This window comes from Pipistrellus hanaki, assembly GCF_964339955.1.
Source record: "Pipistrellus hanaki genome assembly, chromosome: 1".
Classification (NCBI taxonomy): Eukaryota; Metazoa; Chordata; class Mammalia; order Chiroptera; family Vespertilionidae; genus Pipistrellus; species Pipistrellus hanaki.
In genome coordinates, this window is record NC_140503.1 from 103,538,095 (window position 1) to 103,551,077 (window position 12,983).

The 12,983-nt window shown below is 41.5% G+C and overlaps 1 protein-coding gene across 13 annotated transcripts in view; it reads left to right on the forward strand.

Annotated features, from left to right (window-relative positions):
* The window catches only part of ADPGK (ADP dependent glucokinase), a 128,914-nt gene that overhangs the window by 11,618 nt on the left and 104,313 nt on the right, over positions 1-12,983 (forward strand). For all 13 annotated transcript variants that reach the window (XM_084897841.1, XM_084897846.1, XM_084897851.1 and 10 more), the window contains exons 2-3: positions 1,026-1,251; positions 4,261-4,323. In XM_084897841.1, coding sequence (XP_084753967.1) covers positions 1,026-1,251; positions 4,261-4,323 — 289 coding nt within the window. The remainder of the gene's footprint in view (positions 1-1,025; positions 1,252-4,260; positions 4,324-12,983) is intronic.

Below are 12,983 nucleotides of genomic sequence, written 5' to 3' on the forward strand. Positions count from 1 at the left end.
TATCTGGCCTACATACAAACCTTTGGAAAGTGTTCTTTGTTGCCCTGGTCTGTGTTGCTCAGTGGTTAGACTGTCAGCCCATGCACTCAAGGGTCACAGGTTCACAAGTCAAGGAAGGGCACATACCTGGGTTACAGGTTCAGTTCTCAGCTCCAGTCATGGTGGATGTGGGAGGCAGCCAATCAATGTGTCTCTCTCACATTAATGTTTCTCTCTCTCCCTTCCTCTCTCTCTTCCATTCTCTCTGAAAATCAATGGAAAAAAAATATCATCAGGTGAGGATTAACAAAAACAAATAAAAAAAAATATTACTTGTTAAGTTAGAAAAGTAATGTGTGCTTATAAACATTAGAAATATATCTAATAAAAAAATAAAATTCCTCTCCTTACCACAGTCTCATTCCTCTTAGAGTTTGCAATCATTAATGATTTGGTGTATTAATTTCCAGATCAAGATATTTTTTTAAAGCAACTAGAAGGTAAACATAGTTATATATTTCACACTAAAATTCAATCCATTCAGTTCCCTATATTGATGAGTTTACCTTCTGGTTTCAAAGCTGCCCAGCATTAACCTGGAAGCCCCAGCCACCTTTATCACCAGGAACTGTTTTGATTGGCCTGCTATGAGCCTTGCTCTTCTCAGAGGCTAGGAGCTGCCTGTGTGGTCATTAGCCCCACTGCCAAGAATGACATCCCCATTTGGCAGAGGCAGGAATAGTGACTTGCAGTGGAAAGACCTCAACTAGCTACCCAAATTATTCAGTCATTCTTTTAGGGTATGACTTTTAGCAAAGAAACGCTGACATACAAGCCAGAACTTTCTTCTTTTTTTTAACCACTTGTACGCCATAGGCATCTATAGACAAAAGCGGCAGACCTTTTTAATTAAATTCAAAATATCATGTCAGTTAACTGGTTAAAATCCTCACCAGAGGATATTTTTTCTATTGATTCTTAGAGAGTGGAAGGGGAGGAGTAAGATTTCGGCTAATTTATCTCATGATCTATGTCCTTCCTTTCAGAGTCAATGCATGTGTGGATGTGGTGCTCTCAGGGGTGAAGCTTTTGCAGGCACTTGGCCTGAATCCTGGGGATGGGAAAGATCACTCCATCCTGCACTCAAGGAATGATCTGAAAGAAGCCTTCACTCACTTCATGGGGAAGGGAGCAGCTGCAGAGCGCTTCTTCAGCGATAAGGAAACTTTCCATGATGTTGCCCTGGTTGCATCGAAGTTCCCAGGAGCCCAGGTCTGTTTGGTTGGCTAGCAGTATGTTAAGAGGATGGGAAAATATATCTTTTCTTTATGGTTCCTAGAAGCAACCAAGCAACTTCTTCCTCCAGTTTTCCCAAGGGAATGACTGTTGGGAATCCAGTTCTGCAATGTTTTCTTTTATAAAACTGTTTATCTGACCTTCTGTTAACTCTGCTGCTTCTGGTCAGATCAGTCAGCATTTATGGAGCATATTTACTAAAATTTTGGTTCTGATTCATCCATGTTACCCAAGTTTAAGGTAGGAAAGATATCTTCTAACTGGTTTGGAAATTGCTTGTGACTATTAACTTGCAATAATCCTAACATGGCCTAGACCTTCCTGAGCAGAAGACAAGGCCAAACCATCAGTTCCAGCTTTTGCCTGGGCCTCACCTCTGTTCCACTGGTCCCAAGCAATGAATGTTTCTCCAGTTCAGCACTACTGACATTTAGGACTGGACAATTCTTTGTTGTGGGGGCTTTCCTGCACATTGTAAGACATTTAGCAGCATCTCTGGCCCCATTAGATGACAGTAGCACTTCCTCTTTTCCCCCACTATGACAGTTGAAAATGTTTCCAGGATGGGGAAAAGGAAGGAAGTAAAATCACCCCTTGTTGAGAACCTCAGGATTAGACTGATGATTCTCAGAGTTGAACATGTGCATCAGAATCACTTGGATGTGGTATTGAAAACACAGATTCCTGGGTCCCAGAGTTTCTGATTCAGTGTATATGGCATGGGACCTAAGAATATATCCTTCTGGCAAGTTTCCTGGTTATATTGATGTTATTGTTCTGAGCATGTTGTTTTGAGAATCACAAGTACACAGGGTAGAATCTGTCAGAGATACAATTAGGGGAACCTCAAGCCCATCTGGTGATCATAAACAAAGCTCTGGGGCCTGCAAGGTCCAGACAACTTTCAAGAGGCTCACTTGGAGTAAGAAGCAATGCTGGGGCAGGAGACCTGACCAACCATGGCTCTTGCCCTGGGCCAGCACACCTGTTTGTCACACATGCCCCTATGCCTCTTGAAGTTGAATTGTGGTGGTTTGTTTAAACATTTCTCCACCCCACTCCATCTCGCCCCTGATTCTTCTTACCTAAAATCTTCCTTTGGCTAGTCACCTGACCGTGGTTGTGACTCTTACTAGGGAGGCTCTTAATGCCATTTTTAATTGGTAACTTCCACGGGCTATCTTTTATTTTGATAACTTTTCAGATTTAAACATTGTTGGGGGGTTTTCCTTTGAAGCTGCCCATTTGAACATTAGAAATGGGCATGGGCATTACCCAACTGAGTTTCTAAACGAGATAGCAACTGTTAAAATTTTATTTATGATAGTTTTGCATCTGAGCTCAGTAGTGAAGGTCTGATCTCTTATGAAAGAATCTTGATAGTTTTAACATGATGACAAGTTTAGTCTTTATGACGGTGTATTTAAATCACCAGTTTGGTTTCTATTTTCTCTGCTTTGATCATGCCTTTTGTTTCATAACAAAATTTCTTTCTACAAAACTTAACCTAGCTTTTAGAACATCCAAATTATTTCTTGTAAAACCTAAAATGTGTTATTTATTTCCCACTAGGGTAATACTTCATTTGGTGCCTTTTCTAATTTCCTTAAGGCAGATTGACTGATAAACAGCAGTTAGTAACTATTAAATGAAAACTTAAATCCACTTCTTAGAATCTTAATATTTTCCCCAACATATTTAGTAAATTCTAGCCATCACAGTTAAATACAAAGTTAAGGCTAACATATTAAAGGCCAAATTTCAACCTATGTATCAACAGAAAGTTTTAAGTTTGTCCCTAGAAAGCTATTATTGACTCACCTATAGGAAGTGATTGGTTGACACAAATTACAGTGGGATTACAGTGATGTCTAACATCTAGAATTGAATTATTTACTAGTATTTAGTCTGTGCCTCTGTGTGGAGCTGAGGACCAGGAAGATGAGGTAGCAGCATTCTACCTAAGGCTGCTAAGCTTTCATAATAGAACATCAGTTTTATCTCCCACTTGTCAGATTTCCAAGCACATGAATTCATCTTTAGTCAGCAACATGAAATAGCAGCCTTGAATTATCACTTCTCCAGGTCTGTGTCCTGGGCTGAGAGATATGGTGTTTAGGAAGCAGCATTGTCCTCTAGGAAAGCCTTTGTATTTCCTAACACATCAGTTTGTTTGTTTCTTTTTCAAAATGTAGCAACAAAAGTTTCTTGAGCACTTTTTATAAGGGGGGGGAAACAGTCCCTACCCTGAAGGAGCTAGACATGTACCCAGATGATAATAGTCCCAGTGGACAGGGGCTGCAGTAGCGGTTTGTTCGTAGTATAGGGGAAGCGGAGGCTCTGGAATCCTGTCTGGGTGGAAGGGTGTGGAGGCTGGGATGGCAGTGGAGAAGAGGAAATAGAAGGCGCTGCAGAAGAAGTGATAACTGCAGCTGACTCTTAAGGAGTGACCAGGGATATACCAGTGTATGAGAAGGGCAGGCACACAGAGGAACACAAACTTGGAGAACTGCAAGTACGATGTGGAAGGTGGAAAGGAGAGCAGGGAAAGCTAAAGAAGCCCTGTGTGCCTCACTTAGGAGTTGGGTTTCAATTCATTGTAGTGTTTATTGGATGACTTTCAGAAGGAGAGTGACATAATCATAAACTCTTAGAAGGATTACATTGTAGAAGATAAGATCTGTGCACACTTGTCCTGTTTCCTTTATCTGTTCTGTCTGCCTAAAAGTTCAAGGCCAAATTTGATCCAGGGTTAAGGATCAAATTTCCTTGGTTAGCATATTTGTTTTCTTCACCTTTCCTTATAACTCATAGTCCATTTACCTGTGGGTTTAATATTTTATTAGCTTCACTTCAGTGTCCTTGTAAAGTCACCTCAAAATATTTTTTGCAAAAAAATATAATTCAAAATTTAAGAATTATTAAGGTTTGATAACATAGTTGTGCTAAATATGTCTAATAACCTTGAACTACGGTATCTTACAGCACTATGTAGGAGGAAATGCAGCTTTAATTGGACAGAAATTTGCAGCCAACTCAGATCTAAAGGTAGGTCAAATTCCCAGATTAAAATCTGTCCCTTCCACTACTTTTCAATAATTTTAGGAGCAAGAATGAATATCTTATTCACCGTACAGACCACCTTGTTAGGAGCCAATATAATAATAGTAGGAGAATCGTAGCAGCTAATGCTTCCTGAGTGCTTACTTTGTGTCTGACATTGTCTTTGCCTCTTATTTTTTTTAGTGATTTACATAGATTATATCATTTAATTCTTGCAACAACCTTTAAGGCTAATACTGGTGTTGGTACTGTTACTATCTTTCCACATGAAGCTTAAGGCATAGAACAACACAGCTAATAAATGGAACTATTCTAACCTAGGACCTGGAGTCCTCGTTCTTAAGTAATGTATCATGTATTGGTTAAAAGCATGTAGGCTTTGGGGTCAGAACCTGAGACTGAGGATTAAACAGTGATGAGAGAAAACTTAGTTGGCTCTGGGTGAGCCTAGATTTAGTGTTGAAAAATGAAGTCCACTAATGGAGGTCAGTAGGAGGGTATCTTCAAGTCTTCAACTATTAGTTTAAAATAGAATTCAAAATTCCTGCTGTTCAGAACAACATCTAAATAAGAAGGTTCTTTTGCTGAGTGAAATATGTATGTAGGGGAGGCCAGCAAGGTTACTGCTGTTGCCCTATTGTAAAATGATTAAGGTTTGGATTAGAGCAGCCATAAAAGGAGAAACTCACCTGTCTAAAACTCACTATATTGGAATCACTCGGTGCTAGATCACACTTGAGGGCAAAGAAGATAGATTTAACAAAGATGATTTCGGAGTAAGCAAACTTGATAAGTGTGGAATAGATGTGACTACCGATGGAGAAAAGGAACGTTAAACAATTAGGGGGAACCAGCCTGAAAATAGAAATATGGGTCAAGGGCAGAGATGGGCCCACTAATACAGATAGCTGATCAGTAGTGTGAGAGGGGGAATTTATTTGGAGCCAAGCTGTACAGCAGGAGATGGGTGTACTTATATGTGGAGGGCATAGTAAAGTGTGAACATTTGCATTTTAAAAAGAATTAAAATTCTCTTGAATTAGGGTGGAAAATAAAGATTTTTCAGTCATTATCTTTGTAGTCATAATTAACTCCAAAGTAGAGAAGATTGGAAATTCCAGGGCTACCCTTCAGAAATATTACCAGTTAATAAATAATAGGAAAGAAAAGATCAATCATAAGCTCATTAGAGAGTGCCTGTACCCTTCCCATTAGAACCCTGGTGTTTGTGTGGGTCCCTAAAAGGCCACCCTCCTGACTCGGAGAAGTAATTCTGACTCTGGAAGGACAGCACCCTGGAAGTCCTGGATTATTAATACAAGATTGACTTTTCAATATTGACTTCTGGAGAGGTTGGACTTGGGACTAGTCTTGTTGGGAAGCATTCTGGTAAAACATGTCTGGGCCTCAGTAGGATATTGAGCAAAGAAAATATTGCCTATGCAGGGGGGTCTTTGGTATCTGGCAACACAGGATTGGCTAACTGCCAGGGGCGGTGTGACATTCCAAGGTGCAACATTCCAAGGCTGGGCTATCTAGGGGGGAGGATTGGGAAGGGGAAGTGGCAGGAAGATGCTAAGCTGCAGGTTAATCTTTATCTTCTGGCCAAGCCCTCAGGGCACCGCATAACTTCTGCTAGAAGGAACTTAATTCTATTTCCTTAAGACTGAGTTGCTTGCCTCAACTCTGCTGGCTCCCAACAATACTGACCTTTAAAATGAGTTGGGAAATATTTATTTTTTTGTGTTGTTTTTTTTTAAAGAGTTTGTGAAGAATTTATATTATACCTTCCTTAAATGTTTGTAGCATTCACCAGTGAAGCTACTCTAGACCTGGATTTCTTTTTATGTGAAGTTAACAACTTTTTTTTTTTTTTATCCTCGCTGGATAAATTCCTTAAAGAATAAAATTACCGAAGCTCATTCAAAAAGAGAAAATCTGAATTTTTCTATACCTATTTAAAAAAAATCAAAGTTACAGAAACCATGCAGGCCAGATGTGAATGGCAAGAAATATTCAAGGTGATGAATAACAAAAACCTACAGCCAAAAATACTCTACCCAGCAAAGCTATCACTTAGAATCAAAGGCCAGATAAAGAGCTTCACAAATAAAAAAAAGCTAAAGGAGTTCATCACCACCAAACCAGAATTATATGAATTGCAGAAGGGGGTTCTTTAGGAAGAGGAAGAAAATAAAGATAAAAATTATGAACAACAAATGTAACTATCAACAAGTGAACAGTAGCTGCGGGTTGCTGAAGGATGCCCAGGACCAAACCAGAGACGGGTGGACCTGCATTACCACCATTTGTCCACCAACCAGATCTGAAATATCATGGCTGGCATGTACACATAAGGAACTATATGGCATTGAAATTGGGACTCAAAAGAACTGTTGGCCCAGAAAGGAACTCACTACAGACTGATTCATTTGCCTCTCAGCATAACCATTATGGCTTCTTGCAGTTTAGGTTCTTACAAGGGTATTTCTTGGATCACATGATCTCACACATCTAGAGGAAATAATGAACAACATAAACTGATGAACAAAAACAGACCCAGAGAAAGAGAACCAGCAATCAGACTCTCAAACCTCAGAGGGAAAGTAAGGGAGGATGGGGATAAGGGGAAGAGATCAACCAAAGGACTTGTGTGCATACATATGGGCTAGCCAGTGGCCACGGACAACGGGGGTTGGGGGGGCATATCTAGGGAGGGGTTTAGGATGGGAATGGGGGAATAAGGACAATTATGTGAGACCATAATCTATTAAAAAAAAAAAAAAGATGTTTACCTTGCAATAAATAAATAAATAAATAAATAAATAAATAAAAATAAAAACCAAGGGAATTAAAAAACCTGATGAACAATATTAACTGTTGAATATAATAGAATCAGAGGAAGGGGAGTGGACTGATGATTCTCGGGGAAAAGAGGAGTGGGGTTACGGGAAGAGACTGAACATAAACTGTGACTATGGATGAGGACAATGGGGGGTGGGGAAAGGGCAGAGGGTGGGGTGGGAACATGGTAGAGGGGAAAAAAAATGAGGAACTTTTGTAACAATATGAACAATAAAGATTTATTTAAAAAAAAAAATCTAAGTTGTGTCTTGGCCAGGTGGTTCAGTTGGTTGGAGTGTTAATCCGTACACTGGAAGATTGTGGGATTCCCAGTCAGGGAATTTCATCTAAGATCTTAAACTTATTGACATAAAATTAATCATAATATTCCCTTATCCTCTTAAGATCTTTAGAATCTGTAGTGAAGTTATCAATCTTTTCTGATATAAGTAAATTGTGGTTTTTCTCCTTGATTAGTTTGGCTAGAGGTTTATCAATTTCATTGATCTTATTAGAAAATAACTAGCTTTTGGTTTTATTGATTTTTCTATAGTTTTTTTTTTCTATTTTATTGGTTTCTGTTTACTTTGAATTTAACTTGCTCTTTTTCTAGTTTCTTAAGAAGCTGAGGTCATTGACTTGAAACCTTTCTTGTTTTCCGATTTAGGATGTTTAATACAATAAATTTCTCCTTAAGAATTATTATTTCAGCTGCTTCCACAGTTTTTTATGCATTGTGGGTGTTTTTTTTTTTTTCATGTGGTTGAAATGCTTTCTAATTTCCCTTTGATTTCTGGAAATGGGCTATTTACTAACCTATCCATGGATTACTTAGGAGTATATTAGTTTCTAAATATCTGGGAGTTTTCCAGATATCTGTTACTGATTTCTATTTTAATTCTATTGTTAGTTAGACAATGTGCTTCTCTGACTCCTATTAAATTTATTGAGACTTTTTTACAGCTCAGAGTAAAGTTTATCTTGGTGACATGTATATTCTTCTGTTGTTAGGTAGAGTGTTCTATAAACGTCAATTAGACCACATTGGTTGATAGTGTCATTCTATATTATTGATTTTCTGTCTATTTGATTTATTGATTATTGAGAGAGATGTATTAACATCTTCAGCTATAATTGTGAACTTATCTATTTCCTTTGCAGTCCTTATAACATTTTGCTCATGTATTTTTAAGCTCTATTATTAAGTGCTGAACTGCTTAGGATTGTTATATCTCTTTATGTATTGAACTCTTTATCATTACCAAGGATAAAGAAAATCATTTTATAAAATTATTTGTTCTGAAATCTGTTTTGATTAAAATAGCCATTCTAGCTTTCTTTTGATTGTTAGCATGATATACCTTTTTTTCATCCTTCTGCTTTTAACCTATTTGTATCTTTATATTTAAAACTTATTTCTCTTTTATTTATTTATTTATTTATTTATTTATTTATTTTTAAATCAATCTTTCTTGTTCATATTATTACAAAAGTTACTCATTTTTTCCCCCCCTCCACCAGGTTCCCACCCCACCCTCTGCCTTTTGTCCTCATCAATAGGTGCACAGTTTATGTTCAGTCTCTTCCCGCATCCACCACTCCCCTTTCCCTCCCCCCCCCCCCCCAGAAGTGTCAGTCCACTCCCCTCCCGTATCTCTGATTCTGTTATAATCAACAGTTAATATTGTTCATCAGGTTTCTTAATTTCCTTGTTGTTTTTTTTTAATTAATAAACTTTTATATTTTTAAGAATAAATTTTAAAATCTAATAATTTTAAACCTTGCTTTTTCTGCCCTGGGAACTGAGAAGCAAACTTGTTTACATGTAAATTTGCCCTTGGGCTATCAAAAGGCATAGCCATTCAAATGTAAATGAACACATTGTTTAAAGATAGCTGCTGGCTGGAATTGGGTTACCTGTTCTGGGTGGGAAGGGCATGTCCTCCCCTTTCTCCATTAAAATTAAGGTGTTAGCTTTAAAACCTCTTTTTGGCTAGAGACCTTAAACTTTCAGAACTTTAAATTTTTCAGGGAGCAAATCAATTACTTAGCATTTTCTCAAATCAATAATACCTCCACATGCCCAAGGATACACTTCACACATAAGACACTTCCAAATAGATCAACCAACCTCATCCAGACCCCACACAAGGCACTCACAGATCAACACCCCAGCGCTACAACAACTCAACACATCCAGATCTAAGCCTTCATCACTTGATTCAGCAGACCCTCAAGTTCCCCCGAAAGTTTCCAGCCATGTCTGAAAAGCAGTCCTGGGCATGATCAGGCGAGGAGTGAGCTGTTCGGCCCGGCTGCTTCAGCCGCCGCTTTGAGCCCAGCTGCTCCTGGTCTGGCCATTGCTGCTCCGGGCCCGGCTGCTGCTGCTCCGGGCCTTGCTGCTCCCGACCCGGCAGCTCCGGGCCTGGCTGCTTCAGGCCAACTGCTGCTGCTCTGGGCCTGGCTGCTTCCGACCTGGATGCTCCAGGCCTGGATGCTCCGGGCCCGGCTGCTCGGGGCCTAGCTGCTCCGGGTCTGGCTGCTCCTGGCCTGTCTGCTGCTGCTCTGGGCCCAGCTGCTCCGGGCCTGGCTGTTCAGGGCCCGGCTGCTGCTGCTCCAGGCCCAGCTGCTCCGGGCCTGGCTACTGCTGCTCCGGGTCTGGCTGCTGCTGCTTCGGGGCCTAGCTGCTGCTGCTCCGGGCCCGGCTGCCACTGCCCTGGGCCTGGCCGCCACTGCCCTGGGCCTGGCCGCTCTGAGCCTGGCCACCGCCGCTCCAACATTCTGCCTTTTTTTTTTAAAAAAAAAACACATTTATGTTGCAATGTTGGCTGATGAGTTGAGTTCTGTCTTAATCTTTGATTTTTCAAGAATTTTGTATTCTTTCTTAAGTAATTTTACTATCTTTTTGCTATAACTTGACTTCTTCACATTGAGAACTTCTGTTTCTTCCTCCTCTTCCTGGAAGCTCAGCAGGCTGGCCAGTGGTGCTCCTTTGTTCTCCGGGGCCTCCTGCATGGCTTCAGCCTGTTGCCAGGGTCGGCGCCGCTCAGGAAGCAGCCCCCGGCCTTGGCTCCATGGCTCACAATCAGCGGTCGGGGGCCCAGCGGCGCACCGCCCCCCCCCCCTTCCCCCGGAGGGGCCCTGTCACCTGGCTACAGCGGCTCCTTGCCGGCACCCAGCGGCGGCTCCCGCTCCTCATCGGGCTCTTCCCAGTCTGGAGCTTTTGTCTCCTTCCCGCCAGGGCAATCCCACGGCACAGCCAACAGTACCTTCTCTGTGCGCAATGTGTGTGCCTCCGGGGGCTCTGCCTTTTGCCGCTCCCCCTGGGTTCCGCCTTACTGCCCAGTTTCCCTCTGTATGAGCCTGGGTCCCCGGGGTCTGGCCTAGAACTGGGGTTCAGAGCAGTCAGAACTGGGGCTTAGCACAGTCCGGAGCTTTTGTCTCCTTCCCGCTAGGGCAATCTAGCATCAGAGTCAACAGTCCGTCCTCTGCATGCAATGTGCGTGAGTCCAGGGGCTCTGCCTTTCGCCACTCCCCTGGGATTCCGCCTCACAGCCCAGGCTCCCTCTGTTGGAGCCTGGGTCCCCAGGGTCTGGCCTAGAACTGGGGTTAACTGCTGTTTGGTCTTGGGTTCAGCACATTCTGGAGCTTTTATCTCCTTCCCGCTAGGGAACGCCAGTCAGGCACTCAGCCTCCCCCTTCTCTCTGGCTCTGTCCTATACGTGCGCTCAGCATGCCTCCGTACCTTAGGCTTTTACAGCACCTCTGATTTTCCTTCTGGTTTTCTCTTTCCTCTTGTTGTAGAATTTCCAGTCAGTCGACTTCCTGTAGCTCTGGCAATGTCCATTTAATATTTTAGTTGTATTTTATTGAAATTGTTGTGTGCAGCTGCGGTTAGGTGTTTACCTGTGCAGCCATCTTGGATCCTCCTCCCTAAAACTTATTTCTCGCCATAACTGGTTTGGCTCAGTGGATAGAGCATTGGCCTGTGGACTGAAAGATCCCAGGTTTGATTCCAGTCAAGAGCATGTACCTTGGTTGCAGGCACATCCCCAGTAGGGAATATGCAAGAGGCAGCTGATCGATGATTCTCTCTGATCGATGTTTCTAACTCTCTATCCCTCTCTGTAAAAAATCAATAAAATATATATTTTTAAAAATCTTATTTCTCATAGGCAGCATATAATGGAGGCATGCTTTTTAATACTTTGACAATCTGTGTTTTAATTGGAGTGTTTAGACCATTTACATTTAATGTTATTGTTGCTTTATCAGGTTAGGTTTAAATCTGACATCTTGCTACTTGTTTTCTATTTGTCCCACCTCTTTACCTTTCCTTTTTTCCTCTGTTTCTGCATTCTTAAAAAAAAAAAAAAAATATATATATATATATATATATATATATATATATATATATATATATATAGAATATATATGTATGAGAAAGGGAGAGGAAGAGAGAGCGAGAAACATCAATGATGAGAGAGAATTATTGATCGGCTGCATCCTGTGCACCCTCTAATGGGGATTGAGCCCACAACCCAGGCATATGCACTGACTGGGAATCAAACCAGGACCTCCTGGATCATAAGTTGATGCTCAACCACTGAGCCATACCCACTTCTGCACTCTTTATATTATTTTCTGTGATTTCGTATTATCTAAGCTTATTAGCTAAAATTCTTTGTTCTTTTAGTGATTGCTTTAGGGTTATAATGTATATATCACAGTCTGATTTCAAATGATATTAGTATACTTTGTAGAATGTAAGAACTTTACAACAGCGTACACCTCCATTTCTCCCTTCTTGTCTTTATACTATTACTAGAGGCCCGGTGCTTTAAATTTTTGCATGGGAGGTGGTCCCTCAGCCCAACCTGCACCCTCTCCAATCTGGGAGCCCTCAGGGGATGTCCAACTGCCAGCTTTGGACATCCAAACTGGCAGTTGGACAGCCCTCTCGCAATCTGGGACCTCTGGCTCACCTGCCTGCCTGTCTTAACCACTCTGCCTGCCTGCCTGCCTGATCCCCCTAACTACCCTCCCCTGCCAGCCTGGGCTCCCCTATTAACTTTTTTTTTTAAACCTTATCCCCTTCACCTGCAATTGTATTTGACTTCCTTATCGGCTTTTCCCTCTCACACAATTTTTCACTCTCCTTTATGTAACACTTTTTCCTACTGATTCATCATTTATAAACTTTTCTTTCCTCCTTATTTCCCACTTCTGTTCCATCATCCTTCTTCCTGTCATTCTCCTATGCTCCCTCCCTCCCTCCCCTTTTCCTTCCTTCCCACCTTAATTTTTTTCTTCACTTCCTTCCTCGGAACTGCTTTGCTACCTCCTCCATTTCTTCCTTCTTCCCATTCTCCTTTTAAGCTCTACTGGCTCCCCGTTAAAACTTTTCTTCCCTCCCTCTTTCTCTCTCATCCTACCTTTCCCAGACATTCTTCTCTACTTACTTCCACTGTTTTAATATCTATCTACCTGCCTAATTATTGACTATCATTTATCCTTTTTTTCTGACTCCTACTTTTAAAATCTGCCCCCAGTAGACAACTATACTTGATTTTCATTATATCTCCTACAGTTCACTCATACATCCTCTTTCCTTCTTTAACTCTGCTCTCTACTGACTTCTTTATAAAGTTCTTCCCTCCCTCCCTCCCCTTTTAAAGCTTACATTGCGGGGAGGGAGCGTTAACCCCCAGCCCAGGGCTCAGCCCAGGCCAGGTGTTCACCGTCCCCCCTTCCCAGGCCTCCCTGCCTCCTACCTACTCCCATTCCCTGCCCAGGACTCC